The sequence below is a fragment of the Pelodiscus sinensis genome, chromosome 7, assembly GCF_049634645.1.
Source record: "Pelodiscus sinensis isolate JC-2024 chromosome 7, ASM4963464v1, whole genome shotgun sequence".
Classification (NCBI taxonomy): domain Eukaryota; kingdom Metazoa; phylum Chordata; order Testudines; family Trionychidae; genus Pelodiscus; species Pelodiscus sinensis.
Genome location: NC_134717.1, coordinates 10026492 through 10052412, shown reverse-complemented (window position 1 = coordinate 10052412; position 25921 = coordinate 10026492). Strand labels below are relative to the sequence as shown.

Below are 25921 nucleotides of genomic sequence, written 5' to 3'. Positions count from 1 at the left end.
ATTTCGAAATAACTCCCTAGCGTAGACCAGAACAATGTTAGTCCTTTTTAAACACTGCATTGAGAAACACTTCAATCCACTTTTATTTTTAAACCAGATGTGTCATAAAGCAGAAAACACTTTTACTTTCTTCAGTGGCTCACAGTATTTGGCATTAACCTGTGGATTGTATTTGGCACTACACCAAGATACACTAAATGTACAACTCTGAGGATAAGAATAATTCTTATTAGTTTTTGTTAATATCTTAAAAACTCTTCTGAGGCCTGATCCAAATGTCATTGAAATCACTCATAAGATTCCCATATGGATTCTAATCAGGCCCCTTCAGAGCAGGGATGTCAACGTGTAGTCGACTAAATGATTAACCAACAAGCTTAGGTTTATCGGTTAATCCTATTGACTACATGCACTCCCCTCTCCCTTGCTGCCTCTGTATTGGGGAAGGGGGAGGCGGGAGCCAGGCACTAGCGGGCTTTCAAGCTGGCCGCTTGCGTGTATTGGCTCCTGTGGAGCCACTTGCCCTCCTGCGCTGCTACTGCCTCTATCAGGGAGGAGACAGGGTGGGGTGGGGATGGGGAGGGTGCCGCAGAGCCATCTCTCTCTGCAGCGGACCCAAGCTCACTGCAGACAGAGACTGCTCTGTGGGATGCCGCCACAGCCTCTGTCAGCGGGGAACTCAGGCCCCCCACGGACAGGGACTGCTGCCACCCCACACTGATGCCTCTGTATCAGAGGCTGCAGCACAAGGTGGCAGGGGGCTCCCCGGGAGTGAGACCAAAAGCAATTTAGCTGCTGGCCCTGCCACCAGGGACTCTTGAATAATTGTGTCCACACTACATTTTGATGTGGAGACATGATTATTCAAATAATTGACATCTAACATCCCTATTTCAGGGCTTTTATATGAGCATTATCTATAGGACCGTACCAAATTCACGGACAATTTAGGTCAATTTCACAGTTACAGTATTTTAAAAATTGTAAATTTTCATGGTTTAAATTTGAAAATTCACAGTGTTGTAATTGTAGGGGTCCTGACCCAATAAGGAGTTGTGGCAGGGATTGCAACTCTTAATTCTGGGCTGCTGCTGGTGGCAGCCACTCTGACTTTTGCGCTGCTGCTGACAAGGCACTGCCTTCAAAGCTGGGCCCCAGTCCAGCAGCCCCACTGCCAGCTGCCCGCCTCTGAAGTCAGCACAGAAATAAGGGTGGCAATACTGTGACTTCCCTAAAATAACTTTGTGACCCCCCCCCCCTTGCAATCCCTTTGGGATTTTGAGAAATACTGGTGCCTCCATGAAATCTGTAGAGTACAGGATAAAAGCACCAGATTTCATGATCTGCTATGCATTTTTCAGTCATGAATTCAGTAGGGCCCTAATGATCTTTGTATAGCATGGGTTTAATTCATTTTCATCCTATGTTTTGCACATAGCAGTGTGTTATACCCATGTGGCAATAATTGTTTCTGAAACATTTTGTTCCCATAAAGTAGTCTTGGGGTTAATCAAAATATTTGAATAATATACAATACATAAGTGATCATTGGAAGGTTGGTGGAGGCAGAGAGAGAGGCAGAGAGAGAGGGAGAGGGAGAAGTTGTTGCTGGTGCTAAGGGCACTCACCTGGATGCAGGAGAGCCAAGTTCAAGTCCTGCCCTGATGAATATTTATTTACACAAAGTAGAATGGTTTGAAGAGGAGCAATTAAGAGATACTCACCCCAGAATATTACATAGCATGGTTATTAGGGCATTTATATGGGAAGGGCCAGACCCAAGTTGAAATTTGTACTCCACAGCAGTGATTTGAACCTGGGTCTCCCACATCTCAGGATGTAAGAGTGCAAATACTACCTCAGCTTCATTTCACTCAAAATGATTTGTTTCAGCTTTTTCTCTTTGCAGAAAATTCCCTTCAAAATTAATATTTAGTTTTACCTGAACCAATTTTTTTTCTCCATTTTTTTTTTTTTCAGATCTACTAGGAAACCAAAAAATCAGTTATTCACTCAGCTCTACTTTCTAAAATACACCAGTGTAATTCCAGAGGAATTGGATCCAATTTGTAAATATTGTGAGGCTGATATTTAGGGTCACATTTTGCCCTTGTATATAGCTGTGTACACACATAGTCCTGTGTAATATCTTCAGGATTGAGACTTTGTTCACATAGTGTAATAGCTAGCACACTAGTGCTATAAAAATAGTTTCATGTAGTATTGGCCTATGTTGATGCTGAATAGCTGGATAATTAGTTGATCACTGTTGTTTACTTGTGTTTCACTGTTGCTTAAACATGGATTTTAGGATGAGTCTTTCAAAAGTGCTTAAGGAAGTTGGAATTCGGGAAGAGGGGTTGATGTTGAGAAGTGAAGACCATCTAGAGAACAGAGGGATTAAAAAAATAATAATGGGAAAGAAAAGATAAATGAACAATATAAAACAGGTTTTAGCCCAATCAAGAAAATGAAATTAGGAATAACTGATACAAAAGTAGCACCTTTCTGATTATTGTACACTGATGCTAACAGCATACTATTCAACAGAGTACTGTTGTAGTATTTAAATGAATATTATTTTGATAAGATCTTATGTGTAATAATAAAAGTAGGATTTTCAACAGTCCTGAGCATTAGAGTTGGGTGGGAAACCATTTTCTTTTCCTTTGTGGCCTGATTTAGGATAAGTAAACACAAAATCTGTTTTAAAAAAAAATCCGACTGGGTCTGATGCTTCATTTCGATCATTTCAAAAATCTTTGTTCGGATTTTAAGCTTTTTTTTTTTTTTTTACTTCTATACATTAACTTTCATGTAGAGACAAGAATAATTTTTGAACCAAACTAAACCCCTTTTGATTTGGAAAATATTAAAATGGGATATTTCAACAGTTCCGAGACAAGCTTATGAGCTTACACAGAGCTTTACCTGGGAAAAGTACCTTACGCAAACCTGAAGAGAAGCTCTATGTGATTCAAAAGCTTGTCTTTCGCCAACTGAACTCAATCTACTGAAAGATATTACCTCATCCACCTTGCTTCAGTATAAACATTGTCATTTGTGCATACCTAAGGGTCTTTTTCCATGAGACAAAAGACAGGATTGTTGCTGATATGCTGCACTGGGATGCAATAAAGCTCTACCAGGCTTCTTGGATGACCTTGGGTGTATCAATCAGTCTCCCCCAGTTCCACGTTTCTGAGGTGGGTGTAAATGGTATGTACTTTATCTGTCTTGTTGGTTTAGCTTGTTAATCTTTTGGACTTTGACTTGGCGTGGCTTTGTACAGTGCCCCATGGACTAAAGCTCCAATCTCAGTGAGCTTCCAAATGCTTTTGTAATACAAATGTAAATAAGAATGGGACACAGAATAAAGTCTGAAGTGCTTCTCTCACACACATGCCATAAAAACCAGGAGTAAGTTGAACTAGAATGTTCAACTCTGACTCAGAAGTAATTGCTCCTTTTGTGACTCGGGATTGTTTATTGCATGGTGTATAAAAATATCCTGTGGTGTGGTGTGCTATCTGAGACAAGAGTAGGGATGTAAGAGTTTAACTGTTCAACTGATAAGTTGATGATTATCAGTTTCCATTAACGGTTAAACTCAGCTGCCAGGAGCTTGCCGATGGCTAGAAGCCTGCAGCAACAGGGCTGGCTGCCAGGAAGCTGTGGCAGGGCTGATGGCTGGGAGTCTGCAATGATTGGGAGCCGTGATAGTGGGGCTGGCTGCCAGGAGCCATGGCAGCTGGGACTAGCAACCAAGAACCCATGGCAGCTGGGACTCTGGGAAAGGAGCTAGCTGCGAGGACCCTGACAGAGGGGCAGCGTCTGAGAGCCTGGGATTGGGGGGGACCCCTCCAGCTCCCTTCCCTTCCTTAAGGTTGTAAAATCCTGGTTAATCAATTAACCCATTAAATGTTATATTTAACTGGTTAACCAATTACATGGGGGTGGGCTATGCTGAAGTGGCCCCCACCTCATGGCTGTGCTGGAGCGGCCCCCACCCACCGCAGATGGGGCTGCTGCATCTGGGCTGGAGTGCACCAGCATGGAGTGCGCCAGGTTGGGCCTTCCACAGATGGTGGGGGCTGCCTCATACCTTGCTGGTTAACCATTCACATCCCCACCCTTCCTAGCCCTACATTCTAAAACGTGTAAGTATGTAACCGATAGAATTTTGATGGGTTACAGGGATAATGTTTCGGTATATTTTTTTACATTGCTAACTGGGAGTGCTTAACAGAGCACTCACCCCTAGTCTACGCTAGGGGATAAGTTTGAATTAAGATATGCAACTTCAGCTAAGTTAATTGCGTAGCTTAAGTTGAAGTATCTAAACTCGAATTTTGGCACTGTCCATACTGCAGGAAGGAGGACTACAGGCATCGACGGGAGAGCCCCCTCTCTTCAAATTAGCATGTCTTCACTAGACCTGCTAATTCAAACACGGAAGATCAACTGCAGCCACTTTGATCTTATCTATAGTGTAGACATGGCCTCAGTGTATTGTCTTTCTTTTATTGCACTTAGGTTCCTCACAAACTTTAGAGCTGTATTTACTGCAAGAAGAAACATAATGTTCAGAGGTGATCAAACTGCTACTGGGGGAAAAAAAAATCTCATTTTGATTTGCTACATGTGTATATAAATGTAGATGACATTCTACCCAGAAATCATAGGAGGAGAAAACCAGTGAAACAACACCCTAGGCGAGGAGGCACTGGTGCCCAGAGTTAGGGTGGCCAATTACTAATACCTGCTTTCCCTAATCAGACAGCTAGTGATGCTGGGTGAGAGGTTATGTGCCTTGGGAAGTTTCATGCACCTTTAGAGGTCTCTGTCCCCCTTTGCCCCTCTGCCAGTGTGACCAGGTGTCTGGTTTTGGAGAGGAATTCCTGGTCAAATTGGAATCTTGGATGCTGACTGAGCCATTGAATGTCTGGTTCGCAGCCACAGAGGACCAGCAGGCTCTTTGCTAGCCACTGTGTGATCTGTGAGGAAGCAGCCAAGCCAGCATGTCTGGCTCCTAATCTTAGGAACTGCTGTGGGGGGCAGGATGTGCTATCCTGCCCCTGCACCCATAGGCACAGCTCCCCATTGGCTGGGTCAGAGCAGGGAAGGAGTACCACTTGAGTGCACAGCAATCCCCTCACTGCATCCCTCCCAATTCCCATCCCCCCCATCATTACGTCCCTCCCCTGTTTCAACCCTCCTCCCCCCGCAACCTCATTGCTCTCCCTGCATCCCCTCCACTCCCGGTCCCATCCTCTCCTGTCCCCCATATCTACCTATCCCAATCCTATACCCCTTACAGATGTCTCCCATCCATCCTTTCCAGCTCCCTACCTTTGTACCTCATTCACCTCCATACTCTACTGCACTCCCATTCACCAAACATACACCCCATACTCCCTCCTTTTTTCTTCATTGTCCCTTCTCACTCCCATCTTGCTTGCATCCTTGGCCTCTTTCACCCCCATCTTCTCCCTCTCTCCCTCCCCATCTATTTCCCTGCAGACCATCCTCCTCTCCGGAGAGTAGGAAGCCCCTGGAAAAGTATTTGAAAATGTGTCTCTGTCTAGGCATGTATGTGAATGCATGCATGCATTGAACGTGTGTGTGTGTAAGAGACTATGTCTTTGTGTAGGGAGGTGCATGTATTGCCACACATATGTATATCTGTGTGAATAAAATTTGTAGCTTAACACTTTGACTTTTATTCCTTTTTCTAGCTTGTGCACACAAAATGACAAAATGCATGTCTTCATTTCATAACAAGTTTTTAAAAGAAAAGGGAATGCTAAAAATGTATTATTTCTTAAAAACTGAATGTTGTTGACTCATAATTGCAGAAAACCCCAATGTATTATGCATTTCTCACCACTTTTGTCTAGCTGTATTCTAAACTCTCTAATGGTCACTTTCTTTTTATGTGTACATCTAGCATCTACCACCCGGGAATCCTGATATTAGTTGGGGTCTCGAGGCACTAAACAATAACTGTAATAATAAATAATGTGGAAATATGGGTATGTCTACACTTGCATGATCTTTCGAGAGAAGGATGCAAATGAAGACATTAGAAATGGCAAATGAAGCCGGGATTTAAATATCCCACGCTTCATTTGCATATTCATGTTATGGTGCTATTTCGAAATAACAGATGCTGTTAAGACGTGGTTATTTCAAGAGAAAACCCTTTTCTCGAAATAACTGGTAAACCTCATTGTATGAGGAATAAGGGTTATTTCGAAATAGCGCCATAATGCGAATATGCAAATGAAGCATGGGATATTTAAATCCCAGCTTCATTTGCAATTTTGAATGTCTTCATTTGCATTCCTCTCTCGTAAGAGGGTGTAAGTGTAGACATACCCTATGTGTGTTAGTGTATGCTAGATATGTACACATGAATACATGCATGTATATGCATATATATGTGGGAGTCTGCTTCTATAGATTTAATTATATAGGTAGCTATAAGTTACGCTTCTGTGGATGTGCTTAAGGATTGTATTTGGGCTTCAGAACTGGGCCTTTAATGAACCCATTGCAACTGTAATAATATGTGGTCCTAATTCCACACATAACATTACAATGAAAAAGAAACATGAAGTTGGTTACGAATATTAAAAAGAGGGAAGGGAAAGAACCACGAAAACCCTTTTTAATTACTCTTCTTTGACTATTTTGATGCCAGCTCTAGTGTCCTGTAACAAGTAAATCTTGAACAACAAATCTGCCTGTTTGAACCTTGCAGTGAAAATGAGCATGTGAGCATGGGTGGGAGAGAGCAAGCAATGGAGAGAAGAAGGATGGAGTGAGCAAGGGCGGGGCCTTGGGAGAGGGTTAGGGTTAGGGTCAGGGTCTCAGGGAAGAGGCAGGCAGTGGGCATGGCAAGAACGTTCAGTTTTCTGGAATTAGAAAGTTGGCAACCCTACTCCCGTCCCTGTGACGTAGTGGGGGTACCTGGCTGGTTTCTATGCTGCTGGCTCTGGGGGAACCCCCACTGGCTGCTGTGGGTACCACGACCCAGCAAAACAGGATGAGTCACTATGCAAACCAGTGGCCAGACACCCCCCATGGAGAGGAACAAAGGAAGGTGGATGCTGCCCTGGCTGGGGGGCAGGGCTGGAAGTTAGTGAGTTGGTTGCTGGCTGTCGGAGGGCATGGATGAGACAGCCTAGGGAGAGGAGCTGGAGTTTAGGGGCCCAGTCTCCCCCATCTCAAGGGGGCCTGAGGCATCCTAGCCCAGTTCCTGTGACCAGATTACATCTGTGCTGCGCTGTGCTGGAGGAGCAGTAAACCACCCTCAATTCCACTGGCTGGTGCAGTCTGTTTGCGCCATTTCGGGGTGCAGGAGACGGGGGACCCCAACGCGCCGTCACACTGGTGTCAGGGGTGGGATGCACTGCACCCCGTGGATGGAGCTCCCAGCGGTGAGCGACAAGGCGCTGTAGAAGCAAGAGCCCTGGAGCCAGGCGTGCTGGAGACAGAGCGAAGCGGTTCCTGGGAATCGTGGGGCGCTGCAGCACTAGACTGGTGAGTCTGCACCGAGGGGCCCAGCGGGCAGATGGCCTACGCCCGACTCTTGAAGGCAGAGCTGGTGGGGCTGTGCAGAGAGAGGGGCTTGCCGGTGCGGAAAGCAACCAAGGCCCAGCTGATTACCCAGCTGGAAGAGAATGACCAGCCACGGGGCCAGGATCTTGTCCCCAGGGGAAGCAGCCAGACCCCCCCTGAGAGTGTGTCAGGCTCAGAGAGGGGGAGGAGCGCTGGGACCCACCGGAGAGATGAGACAGCGTCTCCCGGGAGGCCTGCAAGCCGTAGCCCATCTAGGGCAGGGGCCAGCCCAGCGGAGCTGCGGCGGCTGGAGATCCAGCTGCGGATGAAGGAATTGGAAGTACAGGACAGAGAGAAGGAACGCCAGGACCGAGAGAAGGAGCGCCAGGACCGAGAGAGGCAGCGACAGCATGAGCTGGCCATGGCAGAGCGGAGAACCTGCGGGGCCCCGGCTGCGCCAAGAGTGGATGGGCCCCAGAGTCCCGGGGATGCCAGGCGCTTGGAGAGGCTCACAGTGGCCCAATTGAAGGACGTGGGCGACATAGACGGGTTCCTCAGCTCCTTTGAGAGGGCCTGTGGGCTGCAACAGGTCCCCCCAGCTGACTGGCTGCAGGAGCTCGTCCCCGCACTGAACCAGGAGGCGGCCGGAGTGCTCAGTCAGCTGGAGGACCTACAGCCAGGGGATTACAACCGAGTCAAGGAGGCCCTGCTGCACAAGTTCGGGCTGACCCCCGAGATATACAGGAAGAAGTTCCGGGGGGTACAGAAAGGGCCACGGGAGACCTATGTGGACCTGGCCTCCCGCCTGGCGCAATACTGCCGCAAGTGGGTGTCTGGAGTTGGAGCCCAGACCGCAGAGGAGCTGCTCAAGCTGGTCATGATGGAGCAGTTCTATGAAGCGTGCCCACCCAAACTGAGGCTGTGGCTCAAGGACCGGAGACCAGAGAACCCCCAGGAGGCCGGGAGACTGGCGGATGAGTTCACGGAGAGCCGGTCCGGGTGTGAACGGGAGTCCCGGAGAGAAAGGGAACCGCGCAGAGACCGGATCTCGGCTGAGCGACGGAGGGAGTCAACTACGGGGCGAGACCAAGGAACAGGTCGTCTGCGCCCCAGAGAACCAGCCAGGGCCTGGACAGAGACAGCCCAAAGCCTAACTTGCCATCGCTGTGGGCAAAAAGGCCACAAGAGGGCTCAGTGCACCAGGTCCCAGGACCGGGGACTGTCCAGGGTTAACTGGCTGGGGCGGGAGGAAGGGCAGGCTGCCCAGAGGCAGGGGCTGGCAGGCAAACCTCAGCTCAGAGAGAGGGGAAGGATGCTCAGTGCACCTCCCCTGGGAGGTCTGATTCTCAGGAGGCGGATTCCTCCGTGTACCGGGTGGGGGCAGGACGGCCCCTGCGGAGCGAGTGCCTCATACCCCTGGAGGTGGATGGTAGGAAGGTGACGGGCTTCTGGGACACGGGGGCGGAGGTGACTCTGGCCCGATCTGACATAGTGGCCCAGGAGCGGATACTACCCCACGCGCAGCTGACCCTGAAGGGCATAGACGGGTCCCCGTTTAAGGTGCCTGTAGCCAGGGTGCATCTGAAATGGGGGGCGAAGGAAGGCCTCAAGGAAGTGGGGGTGCACCCGCACTTGCCCACCGAGGTGCTGATGGGGAACGACCTAGAGGAGTGGCCCCATGAATCCCAGCGGGCTCTAGTCACTACCCGGAGCCAGAGCCAGCGGGGGGCTGACAACGTGGGTCCAGGGAAGGACTCCTGGCAGCGTCCTCAGGGTCCCATCCCAGTGGACACGGGGTCCAGCCAGGCTGGGACTCCGGACCTAGGCAGAGGTGGGGGACAGGTCCCGATCCCTGCCTCAGCAGCTGAATTCCAGGCTGAGGTGCAGGCAGACCCTTCCTTGCAGAGGCTGAGGGACCAGGCTGGCCTCCATGCAGCTCAGCCCCGGGGGAGAGGTGGCCAGGAGAGATTCCTGCGGGAGCGTGGGCTCCTGTTCCGTGAGTGGCTCCCCCCCAGGAAGGCGAGGGCATGGAGGGTAGAGCGGCAGCTGGTCGTCCCCCGAAAGTATCGCCTCAAGCTGCTGTATTTGGCCCACGATGTCCCCGTTGGGGGCCACCGGGGGATCCGGAGCACCCGGCTGAAGCTGCTCCAGCACTTCTATTGGCCGGGAATCTTTACAGCCGTGCAGCGGTACTGCCGGTCCTGTGACTCCTGCCAGAGGGGCGGGAAGGCCCAAGACAGGAGGAACGCGGCTTGGGGGTCTCTACCCCAGATAGAGGACCCTCTGGGCTTGCTGAGAGAGTTATGGGAGGGGAAGACCTCCCTGGATGGAGCATCGGGGGTGGAAGCCGCCCTGGCTGTCCAGAGAAGGCTCGCTGGGCTCATGGCCCTGGCCCGAGAGACCCCGGCCAGAGATCAAGGCCAGCGGAAGGGTGGGTGTGACCCCCGAGGACAGGCCTGGGCCAGTCACCCTGGAGCGGGGCGGCGAGTGGACAGAGGGAAGCCAATTCATGTGGGGCCTCGCCACGGCCGGCCCGAGTCAAGGGGAGCACCCATGTCCCCAGGGCGGGTTCCCACGCAGAGGACCCGAACTTCCCTAGGTCACGAGCGGAGTGACCCTGCTCAGTTCGCTCTCGGAGGGGGGAGAACTGTGACGTAGTGGGGGTACCTGGCTGGTTTCTATGCTGCTGGCTCTGGGGGAACCCCCACTGGCTGCTGTGGGTACCACGACCCAGCAAAACAGGATGAGTCACTATGCAAACCAGTGGCCAGACACCCCCCATGGAGAGGAACAAAGGAAGGTGGATGCTGCCCTGGCTGGGGGGCAGGGCTGGAAGTTAGTGAGTTGGTTGCTGGCTGTCGGAGGGCATGGATGAGACAGCCTAGGGAGAGGAGCTGGAGTTTAGGGGCCCAGTCTCCCCCATCTCAAGGGGGCCTGAGGCATCCTAGCCCAGTTCCTGTGACCAGATTACATCTGTGCTGCGCTGTGCTGGAGGAGCAGTAAACCACCCTCAATTCCACTGGCTGGTGCAGTCTGTTTGCGCCATTTCGGGGTGCAGGAGACGGGGGACCCCAACGCGCCGTCACACCGTCCCCCAGGAGTTTGCCTGGCTTCACTCTGAGTGGCGCTTGAGGATGTGAAGAAGCAGGAGCTCCCAGCTGGGGGATGAAGCCATAGAGTCCCAGCTACCTCCCACCATGCACTGAGGGGATTGGACTGTAGCAGGGCGATCCAATGCTTATCACTACTGGGTGGGTGGTAGAGATGATGACTCTAGCAAGCTCTGCAGCACTGTGATAAAACCTCCCAGAATAATCTTCTTTGCTCTCCTTTTCTCTGCAAACTTTGTTCCCGTCCCTTCCCCCAGCAAAGTGACTGAGGCTGCACTGCCAGTGTAGAAAAGGTTTTCTATGGTCAGCACAAGTCATCTGCTGCCAACGCTGGGCCTGGTGTATACAGTTTAGGGGGCAATGCTCCTGCATACCTTCCCCAATCTCTTCCTGTGTATAAAAATTCTGGAATTAACAATGTAGGTATCAATCACACACGTCTTAAGCTGTTTTTGACAAAGGTAGGTAGTTAGCTCTCTAGAGCAGGGATCTTGTCCCTTTGTAGAGTACGTCACATGCCAACTCTGCTATATGAAATACTAGAAGATTTACCCAGTGTTGTATGGGTCCTTAACTCAAATAAGTTTTGTTTTTCTTCATTTAAATCCTTGTTCTGGGATTGGACTGGGGACGAGGGGGAGAATATTCAGGCTGTCAGACCCCTCACTTTCCATTCACAAGAAACAATCGGATTCCAGAAACATCCTGTTGTCCTGGCATCAAGCCTTGCTTTAAATTATAAGAAGAAACTGCATACCAAATTTGGTGATCTTATCGTTTAGGAGGAATTCTTGAACAAACGGACGGACAGACAGACACACACTTGTAAAATACAGTAGACTTCCGATAATCCGGCACCTTTGGGATCTAGGTGATGCCGGATTATCGGATATGCCGGAATATCAGGAGGTACTGCATACTCCCAACCCAATCCCCCCTTCCCTCAACCTTATGCTCTGGTCCCCGGAGCTGCCGGTACAGCCGTGCATCTCCCTCCAGGCACTGGGGTACGTGAGCTGAGTGGCCGGCTTTTCAATCAGCTGGCTATGTGTAACCCAATCCCCCTCCCTCCTCCTCTTCCCCAAAGCCAAACACCTCCCCTCCCTGCTGTAACCCACGTGAGAGCGGCTGACCTGAACGGTTCCGGGTTCCATCCCGGTTCCGTCAGGAGCGCTTGCCATTTTGATGCTGGGCTATTGGGAGTGCTGGACAATTGGGTGCCAGACTATTGGAGTTGTACTGTATATAGTAAGATAAACATCATTCTCTAGGATGGGATTTTCAGAAACACTTAAATGAGTTGGGAGCATAAAACCAATTGAAAGATAGTGAGATTTGTGGTCCTAAATCACTTAAGCGTTTTTAAAAATACCATTCTTAATCCCTTAAGAATTTATGAAGAAAGTTTAGAAGAAAGTCGGTGATATGCATGCGGGTGCATTGGATAGTGAAAGGATGCTGTGGGTGGGATTGTTCCCCTTTATTCTTAGCATAGGTCCCAAACAAATGTGAAATCCTCTTGAGTTCTGGGATAATCTACTTCAAGTGACAGTTAATTTTTTGTTATGAATATGGGTGGGGAGTAGTGGCAGTTCCTGTTCTTTTTGCTTTGTTTTAGTTTTGATAAAAATAATTCACAGTGCTTGTTTATTTCTTGTTCTGTCTAATCAACAGTCATCTTTTTTATCAACTCTTAACTATAATATGAAATGAAATTAATTATTCACTTTGCATTGACAATTTCAGCCTTAAAAATGCAGGTTGCAGACAGTTTTCTCTGGATTATTTCTCGTAAATTCCTGGGATAGTTGATTGACCAACGCATAGGTACTGGTCAATGACCTAGCTTCTGTATTAATCATTATAAGGAACAAACCTATCAGGATTGTTTTGGGATTTCCCATTTGCAGCATACATTTACTTACTGGAAAAAGTTTCTTGAAATTTTTGTTAAGTAACATCACGTCCCTCCTCCACTCGTCGCCTAATTTCAGTTCATGACCCAATGAATGTCAATCCAACCTTGATTCACCATGCTAGAAAGCTGTCTAGGATCGTCTGGGGATGAGGATGGACAAGGAATATGAGCTTTATAGATTTGTGGATAGTAGGGAGGAAACTCTGCCTCGGGCATCCTGTAGTCAGCCGCTGGTCAGTTTCAGCAGCGGCTGACTTGGGGACGCCTGGGGCAGAGCAGCTTGGGTGCTGCTGGGTTGGTCCAGTAGCATGGCCGCTCCTCGGCGCTACTGGACCAACCCAGCAGCACCCCAGCTGCTCTGCCCCAGGCGTCCTGATTCAGACGCTGCTGAAACTGATCAGCAGCGGCTGAATCAGGACTCCTGGGGCAGAGCAGCTGGGATGCTGTCGGGTTCGTCCAGTAGCGCCAAGGAGCGGTGCTGCGGGACCAACCGGCAGCGCCCCACCTGCTCTACCACAGGCCCCGGGCTTTGCTCCGCGTCTCCCTGGTCTGCTGGGGGGGGGGGCACTAGCTGCGTTTCCCCCCCCCCCCCCCCCCAGCAGACCAGGGAGACGCGGAGCAAAGCCGCGGAGGACCCGGGCCGGACCCATGGCGCTTCCAGCTGAGATAGTATGATGGGGAACCGAACCGGGGACTTACAAGACCTGAGTACTGTTCGTGACTTTAGTCATATTGCAGATGTGACACAGTCATTTTCCCCTCCTATTCTTGGCCATCTTTTCTATTTATATTGTTAAGTGTTTAGGGTCCAAATAATGGGAGCCTGATATTGGTTCAAACGTCTAGGTCAGGCCTGGGCAAAATACAGCCCGCAGGCCAGATCCAGCCCATGGAGGCAGCAGGGAGCCCCAGGTAGGCTCCCCTGCTTGCCCCGTGCAGAAACACAGTAGCAGGGCTCCGTTTCTGCTTTAAAACCAGAGGGGAGGGGGGAAATTTTAGGAGCCACCCCGCCCCCAGCACATTTTGGTAGAAACCAGACAATGGGAGCTGCTTGTTAGAATAACAGGCAGCTAAGAAGAACCACGCCCCCTCTCCTCTGCTCAGTTATTCATAAAGCACATGGCCAGGCAGGCAGGCAGGCTGGCTGGGAAACATTTTAAGCTCTGCAGGTAGGCAGGCTAGTTTGGCAGCTGGCAAGTAAGTCTCTTGGCCACAGCCTGCTTCTGGCACCCCAGCCCTTTCCTGTCCTAACTCTCTCCCCCCCCCCCCCTCAACATACCCAAATCCTCTTTCCCCCTCTTACACCCATACCCCCTCCCAATCTCCTGCCCCAGATCACAATTCCCTCCTACCCTAGGTCACATCCCAAACCCCTGCACTCCAGTCCCCTGCCTCATCCCAACTCTCTCCCAGACTCCAGTCTCCCTCCTGCACCCCAGTCCCTTACCCCAAGCTCCCTTCTGCACCCAACCTCCATCCCAGGCCCCACATCTCCATTAATATCACAGATGAGTGTGGCCCTCAACCACTTTCCAAAATCTTGGAGTGGCCCCTCATCAAAAATTATTGCCCACCCTGGTCCAAGTGCTGCTATACTACAAATAATGATAATTGTTTAGTTTGAGTAGGGAATTTTTCTGATCTCTTCTCAATTCAGCAGTATGATGTACATAGACATTCTCCAGGGAGCTATCTCCAAAGCTGTTATCAATAATGGGACTCCTGAAAATGTCAGTTCAGTTGCAATCTGGGGTCGCTACCTCTCTAACTTTGATCTTCTTGACCCTCTTCTTTTTGGAAATTAGGGTTTTGGAATGTTTGCAAAATAATTTCTCCCTGTGTATCTCCATTCCTTTGGACAGAGATTTGCAAATATTTTCTTAAGATCTTAAAAGCCTAGTATGAAAAAAATCAGACTTTTGATATTTACATTTGTAATTCAAATCCATTGGAAACAGAGCTCTCTTTACGTCACAGGTATTTCTTCAGCATTGGCTCTACTTTTACAACCTATTGATTTTCAGTTAAAGGCCAGGAAAACCAAGGAGACATATTATTATAAACAACTTTAGGTACACTATTACAGCACAGCTGAGGAGGACGTTCTTGTTAAAGGAGGCACTGGACTGGGACTTGGGAGGTTTGCATGCAGGTCAAGACTCTAGTGGTACAAGTAGGTTTTAGCTCTTACCAGTACTGTACTGACCCCTCAACACTGCTTCTCCTCACAAAAAAAAGTACAGTGACTAGAGCCCTGCATGGATAGAAATTTATTCCTATAGATGCAAATATCCACAGATAGAAATCTATATCTGATGAACTGCAGGGCTCTCCCAGGAATGCAGCAGTGAACGGAGCAGAAAATGGGGCCACCAATCTCTGGCGTGGCTATGTTTCCCCCAGCCTTGTTCTCCAGTGGAGCTGAACAGACCCCAGATGAGAGACAGCTGCATTGAAGGACAGGGGTGGGGCTGGATGTGGTACAGTCACTCTGGAGCAACTGACAGTGTGGGGCATTGGTTTCTGGGAGCAGCAGCTCCATGTTCTGCTCCTTTTGCCACTTCAGTTCCTGGCAGTTCTTGAAAATGTGTCTTTCCAGTATGGCATACCAGCAATAAGTGTTTCAATGGAATAGGATACCTGGCCATACCAACTTACGTACTACTGAGGCTCTCACTGATTTACTGTGTGATCTTGGCAAGTCACTTAAACTCTTAGGGCCACAGATCCCCATCTGTAAGATGGGGATAATACTTTTGAGTGAAGGCTCTTTGGGGGGCAGGGATTATTTCTTACTATGAATACATATGGCACAGTCAGCCTTGATCTTAATGGCCCCTAGTTGCAACGATTATATAAATAATAGTAATGAGTCAAGTTATTTCTTGTTTCCCTCTCTTTGAAGCTCTGACCATGGGGGATGTGAAACTGGTTTCATCGACTCGTATTTCCAAAACCTCTGTGACGCTGGAGCATTCATCTCTCAGCCCCTCTGTCCCAACAGAAGCACCAGCATTCACACTTCCTCCTAGGAATATCCGGGTGCTGCTAGGAGGCACAGCCAGGTTTGAGGGGAAGGTAAGACATGCACAGTGAGGCAATAGACTGTTTTTAATTTCACTGCTTTCTCCTCTCATCTCAAGTTGAGAAACTTAACAATCTGGTTAATCATCTTGTTGATCTTTCTTGTTAATATCTTGTTAATATCTCATTATGACACTATACCCCTGCTGAATGGTGCCACATGAGCGGAGGAGAAAACATTTTACTATCTTACTGTGTGCTAAGTGTAAACTAGGTTTATTTACACTCCAGTCATGGAATGAGATGATCACGCAGCATGCTAGGTAATCCCATCATCCTAGATTTTTAACCCTACATGAATCACTCATCTCTGCCTCCAGGACTGACTCTCATTGGAGCCCCAGACAAAAAACATGTTCTCCCACTGCTGGTGCAGCTCCCTCGCCCCCAAAACTGCCTCTGCACAAAATCTTGTTTTTCACTCAAAATTAAGATAAATTTTCCCAGAAGTCAAAAGCTGCTTATGCTCTAACAACTTGAAGGCCTATGTAACATTGCCACCTGCCATAATTATGTATTAATTGGAAAGCAAAGCAATGTTTTCTAAGTAAAGCCCAATTAATATGTACATTCGTTTATCCAAAGGGACAGAAATCTGGAGATAAAGGAGGGGAAAGCCTCTGAGATTTGTACAGAAAACATTTTCCCTGAGGCTTTCTGTATTATCTGTACTTGAATCCGTATTATCTGCTCACTCTGTCACAAATGAGCTCTCTCCCTCATCCTATTTAACTCCTTTTCTTTTCAATCACCCCAAATCTCATTTTTGGAGCTGTCCTAATTTTTTCTCCCCTTTTCTCCCCTGTTTTTGTCCTGCCCTGGTTGTGTGCTGACAGGCATGTAGTGAAATTACTAGGACTAGAAGGGACCTTGAGAGATCTCCAGTCCCCTGCCCTCATGGCAGAACCAAGTACCATCTAGACCAGCGGTTCTCAAACTTTATGGGCTCCGGAGCCCTTTACATGCATATAAATTTATGCAGAGCCCCAGTGGTCCACTGATTCTATGTGTTGTACCTATCGATGTTTCTAGTTTGTCAGCCTCGAGGAGCCCCTGGAGAAGGGCTCCACGGAGCACAGTTTGAGAAACACTGATCTAGACCAAGGCTACTCAACTTTGGAAGACCCGGGGGCCACAATGATACAGCACGTGCCGAGGGTCACAAGTAAGTGCATATACATGCAAATGTATGTGCAAATAGTTTCTTTCACACTGGCAGGAATGAATACAAAGATTAAGCCTTAAGCCATGGCGCCAGGCCCAGATGTGACCAGTGTAAGTCAGTCAGCACTTCTTAGGCTCTGCCCACAAGGCTAAGCAGCCAGCACTTTGCACAGTGCCCTGGCGCTCCCGGCACCTCCTCCCTGGGGGCTAGAAATTCTGACGCCCTGTACCTGTCTGTTCTTCCCTCACCTTTGATTCTGCAGGCACCGGTGTGTACGGGCATCAGGAAGTGCTCTCCCTGGCACCGAGGCTGAACGCGCCTTTGCAAGTGCGGTGCCGGTCCTGGCATTGGATTCCCCACTGCGGGGGATAGTCAGCCTGTCTGCTCCTGCCTCTTGTGGGGATAGCCCTGAGGGCAAGGATCTTGTAGGGGATCGCCCCCTCTTTGCTCGTGACTCCAAGCCCTTTTTCTGCCGGAGTTCGCGCTGCTCTTGAAGCCCTCCGGCTGCATTGCCTTGTCCAGCAGCAGCATACGGAGGCGAAGCTCCCTGTCCTTCCGGGCTCTTGTGTTGAGGGAGCGCATAGATCACATCCTGACATGGAGCACCCACAGGGACACATACCTTGAAGAACAGTCATTACTGCACGAGGAGAGTAATTCCCTTTTTCCAGCCAGCCCATCAGCTTGCATCTTTCAGTGTTTGCCCCACCTGGGAGATGCCTCGCCGTTATGGAGCATGTTCCCAGTGGAGGCCATGTTCAAAGGATCCCATATGCAGGCCATGTGTTGAGCCCTGCATAAACCCAAACTGCACTGCAGGCCGCAAACACATGGGCCGTGGGCCGCATGTGACCCACGCGCAGGCTGTGTGTTGAGTAGTCCTGATCTAGATCATCCCTAATAGATATCTATCCAACCTGCTCTTAAATATCTCTACTGATGGAGATTCCACAACCTCCCTAAGCAATTTATTCCAGTGTTGAACCTGACAGGAAGTTTTTCTTAATGTACAGTCTAAGCCTCCCTTGCTGCCTTTAAGCCTATTGCTTCTTGTCCTATCCTCAGAGGCCAAGGAGAACAATTTTTCTGCCTCCTTGTAACATCCTTTTAGATACTTTCTGAGAACAATTATCCAGTCAGTTATCCACCCACCTTATAATAGCCCCATCTAGGTTGTATTTCCCTAGTTTATTGATAAGAAGGTCATGCGAGACTGTATCAAATGCTTTACTAAAGTCTAGGTATACCACATCCACTGCTTTTCCCTAATGCACAAGACTTGATATCCTGTCAAAGAAAGCTATCAGATTGGTTTGACATGATTTGTTCTTTACAAATCCATGCTGGCACCTTATTCTCTTCCAGATGTTTGCAGATGATTTTCTTAATTACTTGCTCCATTATCTTCCCTGGCACAGAAGTTAAACTGACTGGTCTGTAGTTTCCTGGGTTGTTTGTATTTCCATTTTTATAGATGGGCACTATATTTGCCCTTTCCCAGTCTTCTGGAATCTCTCCCAACTTCCATGATTTTTCAAAGATGATAGTTAAAGGCTCAGATACCTCCTCTATGGACACCTTGGGATTTTAGGATTTATTTCATCAGGCCCTGATGACTTGCAGACTTCTAACTTTTCTAAGTAATTTTTTTTTTGTTTTATTTTAACTTCCCCCATTTCCACTAGCATTCACTATGTTAGGCATCCTGTCACCATCAATCTCCTTGGTGAAAATTGAAACAAAGTCATTAAGCACATCTGCAATTTTCAAGTTTCCTGTTATTCTTTCTCCCGCTTCACTGAGCAATGGGCCTTCCCTGTCCTTGGTCTGTCTCTTGCTTCTAATGTATTTGTAGAATGTCATCTTCTTACCCTTTATGCCTCTAGCTGGATTGAGCTTGTTTTGTGCCTTTGCCTTTCTAATCTTGCCCCTGCATACTTGTGTTGTTTGCTTATATCCATCCTTTGTAATTTGACCTAGTTTCCACATTTTTATACTGCTCCCTCTTGATTTTTAGATCATTTAAGACCTCCTGGTTAAGCCAAGCTGGTATCTTGCCATACTTTCTATCTTTACTACACAGTGGAATCATTTGCTTTTGGGCCCTTAATAATGTCCCTTTGAGAAACTGCCAACTGTCTTCAGTTGTTTTTCCTCTTAGTGTTGCTCCTCATGGGACCTTACCTACCAGCGCTCTGAATTTCCTCAAATATGCCTTCCTGAAATCCATTGTCTCTATTTTGCTGTTCTCCCTTCTACCATTCCTTAGAATCATGAACTCTATGATTTCATGATCGCTTTCACCCAAGCTGCCTTCCATTTTCAAATTTTCAATCAGTTCCTCCCTAGTAGCTTTCTCAACCGTCTGAACTAGAATTAACTAGAATCCTAATCTTTGAAGTGGTAGGATATATCTATCCTCACAAAGAGCAGAGTATAGCAGTGAAACAGTAACCTACTTTTAACAAAAATGGTATTTGAAAGATTTTAGAAAATTCATTGCTAGTAAACATTTAACTTCAAGTAGGGGACAAGTTAGGGTAAGAGTGGGTAAGAGTGAAGGAGGCTACGCTAAGATTATGGTAAGTGGTCAAAGCCCACACTTTTCTATGAAGGGGATATGGGGTCTTGGTCAGAGGTTGGGTTCAGAAGGGAGCTTGGGGTGGGGGATTGGGGTGCAGGAGAGTGTGTGGAATCTGAAGGGGAATTTGGGTAAAGGAAGGGAATTGTGACTTGAACCAGCCAATGGGAGCTGAAAGATTGTGCTGGGTGCAGGAGCAGTTCACTAAGCTTTCCCATCCCCAGTGCAGAGAGGCAAATTAAGCAGCCAGAAACTCTAAGCTTGTGGGTTGCTCCTGGCATAAGGGTCCAGCGGGGTGGCCGTGGGCTGGATTGAAAGGCCTGGGGGGCCATATATTGCTAGCCCCTAAGTCAGGGGCTATATGAGATTTATCTAATTTGTCACTTAAAAGCTGGTTGGGGAAAGACTTTTTTCATGTAGAAAACTTTTGACAAAGAACAATTTGGGGGTGGTGGTGAGGGGGCATTATTGACCTTTTGCTGCAAACCTGAAATTGGTAAATTAGTTTTTGGTGTTTTGTTTAAATAAAAACTTATTTTCCATCAAACAGTTTCCATGGAAATTTTGCAATCAGCTCTAGTTATATCTCAATTCAAAACTAACAAAATCCCATTTGAACCTGCTGGCCTGTGACATGGTGACCTATGTAAATGCATGTTTTTATTGTTGCTTCCCATGTGTTCGCATCCTTTCCTTCCCATTGTTTTGGCATCTTGTTTTGGACATTACTACCCAAAATGCACCACTTCATTTCAGGATTCAATGTCAACATTGACAATGCCAATGAGGTCAAATCTGAAGTATCCTTTTCTTGAATAAAAAACGCCAACCAATAGTAATAGGACTCAGTTCCTCATTAAGGATGTATCACCTACTTTTTAAAGGAACCAGACCTTGATAATCTAAAGGACTCTGCCATTTCTTACTTCAGTAATCTGGTTTCCAGGTTACAGTCAGAGTATTCTGAAAATTATTCTGCAAAGGGACAGATCTTAAATTTCATCTCCAGCTTTGCCTTTGATTAGATATGTGTTTTTAAGCAGGACCCTTAGATTTTTATACTTCCGTTTTCTCATTTATAAAATGGGAATGATAAGCCTAGTCAATGTGTGTTGTATGGATGGATTAGACCTTTGGAGATGGGAAAGTGCTTTATAATTACAGATTATTAAAACCACAGCTTTCATTCATCAACCTACTAGTATAGTTCAAATTAAAGTTCATGATCAGTTGAGGATGTATTTCTATTAAACCCTGCTGTGTGACAGATTAAGGTCTCATACTTGCAGCCATAATCCATGATAAACTTTTCACCATGTATAGAAAATCCACTGGTTGCATGGGTTCTGCTCACTGCTACTTGTAGGGCTGCCAATTGTGGTTGGAGGTTTCATCACATGACATAATCTTTATTTCCTGGAGACTCCCGGACAATCCTGGAGGATTGGCAGCCATAGCTATGCTTTGCCCTAGGGAATCCTATTACCTCTCTTCCAGTTCACGCAGTGGGAGGTAATGTGTAGTACAGATGAGTTGTACAACTACTAGTAATTATTTTTGTGCATCAGTTCCATATTTCCAGGAATCTAAATTAGCCAGAGGCGATATATGAAATCGCATACTTTTTTGATTTCTATATAATAGTAAGGAGTGGGAAATAATAGAGCACATCATGTTTTCATTATTACCTTGTGGAAAGAAGCTTCATTTAATTTTTAGTCCATTAAATCACTGCTTAAGTCAACATGTTCCTGTCTGTATGATCCTCTGTTTATAACCAAATTTGGTCAGTAGCCTTTACTTATGATTCAATTATATTATTGTTTATAAACGAATGGGGTCATAGTGGTGTCTTGCTTGTCATTCTAGTTCAATGCTGTTGGAGAACTGCAGCTGTGTCTAGTGCTGTTAGTCTGCTGCTTAATAGCCATAGTCTTTGAGATAGCAATCTGCATACTTCATACCATATGTGTACATCTTTAGTTGGTTAGTGCATTGTTGCCCTTTCTGTTACTCTGACATTCCAGGGCCTCACAAGGACAGTATTTGCTACTAAATAGCCAAAATGGTAATGGCTAAACATACTTCAGTTTTTCTACTCTAGGAAAAATAGATTTTATGATGAATCATTACTGGTACTGTTCTTCATCACACAATATAAATATTATGTAGACATGCATTTAAAAAAATTAAAAATGGCTAGACAGAAGATTTTCTTCAAACAGTTCATTTGCAGTGGAATTTATCTTATCAGAAAAGAACACACATTTTGAGACTCCAAGACAGGATATCAGTTTCATATTTTGATTATCTTATATACTCATTAAGAGAATTTATGAGAGATCTTAAGAGTCAGACCGATTGGGTTTTCCCTAAGCGCGTGTGCGCGCACACACACACATTTTCAGGAAAGTGACACAAAATGAAAGTGTACAAAAGTTGAAAAAAGAAAGTAGCTCACAAGTCTAGGAATCAGGAAGCTATAAAGGAAAAGATATGGTCCTTGAAGTGAAGTTGGATTTCCCTCAGAATGTTTGTGAAAACTGGAAAATTCACATGTATCTGAATAAGCATCTAAGTTTTCCACACGGGAAATGCATGCATTAGGTAGCATATGAATATAACTCCTCTATAGAGCTTTTCTCCTGGCTATATAACACATTCATACAATTTGGATCTCATTTTTTAAAAGGTCTAGGCCAAAATGTTGCAAGGATCTGATTTTTATCTGTCAGCATATATAATCTGTTAATCATTGGAACAGTTTACTAAAGGAAGTAGGAAATCCATTACTACCTCATGTTGTTAAAATGAGCTAAGAAGTCTTTCTGAAAGATATGCTATAATTCAGTTAAATGTTATTGAGTTTGTTAATGTTCACTTGCATAATAGTGAGGAATAATTCCTTTCCCTGTAGCAATTATTAGGTGGATTACTGCGGTCTGTGGTTACACAGGAGAACTGACAAGGTTACCATAGAAGTCCCTTGTGGCATTGGTATCTAGTTGTTGCTGATTAAAATTCATTAAATTCAGGCGCCAAACAAGAATCTATACCTATTGCTTTCAGAAGATATCAACCCCACTACTTTAACTTCTTGACCTGAAGCAAGTGACCTTATATTTCCCTTTCTGTAGTTGTTCAGACTATTTTCATTACAAAACTCAGAGCTAAATTTTTAAACAGGCTAGCAATGATGACACATCACCCAAAAGTAAATAATCTTTTTTCCTTATTCCTATTTGAGAACATTCCTTTATAGTGAAAACAAAACAGAGAAAATCGATACAAGATACTCAACTTCAGCTACGTGAAGTGTGTCGCTGGAGTCAATGTACTTCGCAACTATTTTCTTGGGCAGCCCCACAGCGAGAGATTGACAGGAGAAACTCTTCCATCAACTTCCCTTGCTTCTTATGACTGTGAGGAGTTCTGGGATCAACAGGGATGCTCTCACCATTCGATTTGGTTGATCTTCCAGTGGTCAATTTAGTGGATCTGTTATGTCAATTAGCTACGTCAATTGCACAGTTTAAGTCGAAATAGCTTATTTCAACTTTTGGCACTGTCTACACAACAGGAAGTCCAAGGAAGAGCACTCTTCCTCTGACTTCCCTTACGCTTCATAAAATGAGAGTTACAGGGGTCAGAGTAAGAAGTCCTCCAGCTCGACATTATTTTGACATTATGTCGAAATAACTGCTTGTTGTATAAATGCGGACTATGTTATTTCAGTTATTCTGAAATAACACTGCTGTGTAGATGTACCCTAAGTGTGTATCTGATGTATTAGAGTGGTTTTTCAGAATTGGACCATTCCAGGAAGAACCCCATGGAACTCATGCCTGAGTTCCTGCCATCTTATTGAATGGTTCCTTGTGAGCCCACATAAAGAGCTGCTAGGAAACAGCATTTTCCTGGGCACTACTGCTCCAGGAGAGTACACCAGGCAGATTGTCCCAGAATGGGTGCTCCATTTTTTTTTAGGAGAATTTTGTTCCTTTATGAATAATTTGAACGAAACCAATTTTCAAATTTTCAAATCTTCTTAAAAGTGGAATTGCCTTTCTTCACTCAGCTCTTATCAGAAGAGTAAATATGTCTTTACTTGAGCTTATTGGTGTTTTCAACTTTGTAAAGCTCTCCTATCCTTGGGCTGGTAACCCACCCTCTTGGAAATGAGGATGTAGGCAAAATCACAATAGTCTGTTAATGACTTTTTCACAATTTCCTCAGCCTGAAAGACAGACAAGTTCTCTCACAATTCACTGGGAAAGAATCACAGAGCAGCTCAAGATGTTGCATCGAACAGAACCCATGACATATGGCTCCCAGAAGTCCTAGTAACACAGATGTGGGAGTGCAGGACCAGCGAGACAGTTACTCAAACAGGGATTTGTGGAAGGACTACTTATGTCCCAACTAGGTTAAACGTTGGGTCCCGATCACCCAAGTCAGCTCAACAGGGAAGACTTACTTTAAGGCATGAGAGGTTAAGTTACTTGCCAAAGCTCGCACAAACAACATAATGGCAGAGCCAAGAATAGAACCGATGAATCTTGACTAGTCTCTAACCACTAAACCACAGTCTCTTGATCCTTCCCTCTCTCTTTTAAGCTATAGGATTCTGGACCATTCGAGTAGAACACTGCAGGGATTTTTTTTTTTAAATCAGGGTGGCCCACAAACACACTCAGTTGATAACTATATGCTTTTAAAAGCTTTCTACCTGCTCGTAGTTTTGCTCAATTTAAATAACAGATGTAGTATACCAAAAATGTGTGGTGAATATTTCTCCTTTCTTACCGAAAAACATTTCAGTGGGCCTTTCGTAAATTGAAGGACTGTCCGTTTACAAACAAGAAAAAAGAAACACCCGTGTATTCAGAGTAGTATTAAACTCTGCATTTCACTGCTGTGGACAGTTAACTGAACAATGCTTTGGCTGTATCTGTATTTTTAAAAAAGGCAATATTGATAGTCATTAATTTTATGATCCTCAAGAATGCTTGCACCATAGCTCTGCATATTATGCATAGCCAAATGTTGTGCTACAGAGCAAAAACTGATTGCCTTGGGTGCCGGGAAGGATTTTTTAACTTTGGATAAAGCATTGCCCAGATGGGATTTGGTGGTTTATTTTAATCCAAACCAGTTGTCAGATTAATGTTAAATCCAATCTGTTGGTAATAAATTTTAAGACCTTTATCCAACCTCTGTTGTAGTTCCGAGGGTGGGATTTAAAGCCAGGTGTCGTAGGTTGTCAGCCTTGGGGAACGCTGGGCTTGGATGCTATCTTTATTGTTGGTGACAAAAGGAAAAAATAGAATGTTTTAAGTAAAATGTTTTAGGTATTCCAAGCATGCATTCATTTTTCACATTAAACTCCTAGAATGTTCTGGACATTTGTAGATTGTGTGATGCCTTCCAGATAGTCTAAGAACTATGTTTTTCTTTAACCTCCAAGAGTGTTGTCAGCCATGCCTTCATGGATATATAGTGAGATACAAGAACTAAGTGACGAGTAATGACAAAAAAATCTGGTTTACATGACAAAGAGAAACGATAAAGAAGAATCAGCTTCACTTGATGACAAATAACAGTAAGAAAAACTGCAGACCACAAATCAATATATCAAATCCTGCTATATGGCCAACTATCTGAAACTCTACCAATATTAATTGTAAAATTTTGAATAGCTCAAGAAAAAATAGAGTATATGATGTTTCCAGCATATAAGTGGAATCATAGTGTTGGAGGCAAAGGAGGAGCAAGGGGAGAGTTAAAATGGTGGTTGTTCTTTCTCACCTGTTAATGTTATTTGGTTCCTTAAACTGTTGGAGTGTTGTCTGTTAACCCCCTATCCCTTCCCTGAGTGAGTGCAGGAGAATGTCTGAGGTAAACAGCAGGATTAAACAACAATGCACACGGCCCCCAGCAGGAAGTGCACACGGCCCCCGCAGGGAGTGCACACGGCCCCGAGAGGCCCAGACTCAGAGGCTGCATGTTGCTGATCCTTAAAGGAGAGAGGGACAGAAACACAGTGGTGGTTGACCATCAAGTGGTGCCTCCCAGAATGCCCTCTGCTCGGATCGCCTGGCCAGCAGACCAGCTTAGGAGTCAACTTGGGAAGATCAAACAATATGAGCTGCCTTCTGCTCGCCTTATCATCCTGCCTGGGACTGTAAGTGTGATTGAGTGTATGAGTGAGATTCCCCTCCCTTCCCAGTTTTAATTGAATAAACAAACCCTTTACACGCCTGGGTGGTGATCCCCTCTCCTTAGTGTTTAACGCAGTTGCAATCCACATCCCCTTGCAACAATAGAACATTAGAACTGGAAGGGACCTCAAGAGGTCATCAAGTTCAGTCCCCTGCCCTCACAGCAGGACCAAGCACTGTCTACATCATCCCTAACAGGTGTCTGTCTAACCTGCTCTCCAGTGATGGAGCTTCCACGCCCCTTGTAGGCAATTTGTTCCCATGTTTAACCACCCT

The 25921-nt window shown here is 46.2% G+C and overlaps 1 protein-coding gene across 3 annotated transcripts in view; it reads left to right on the top strand.

Annotated features, from left to right (window-relative positions):
* MYLK (myosin light chain kinase) overlaps positions 1-25921 on the top strand; it is a 337126-nt gene that overhangs the window by 92765 nt on the left and 218440 nt on the right. For all 3 annotated transcript variants that reach the window (XM_006137678.4, XM_075933132.1, XM_006137677.4), the window contains exon 2: positions 15500-15672. In XM_006137678.4, coding sequence (XP_006137740.2) covers positions 15508-15672 — 165 coding nt within the window. In that variant the 5' untranslated portion in view covers positions 15500-15507. The remainder of the gene's footprint in view (positions 1-15499; positions 15673-25921) is intronic.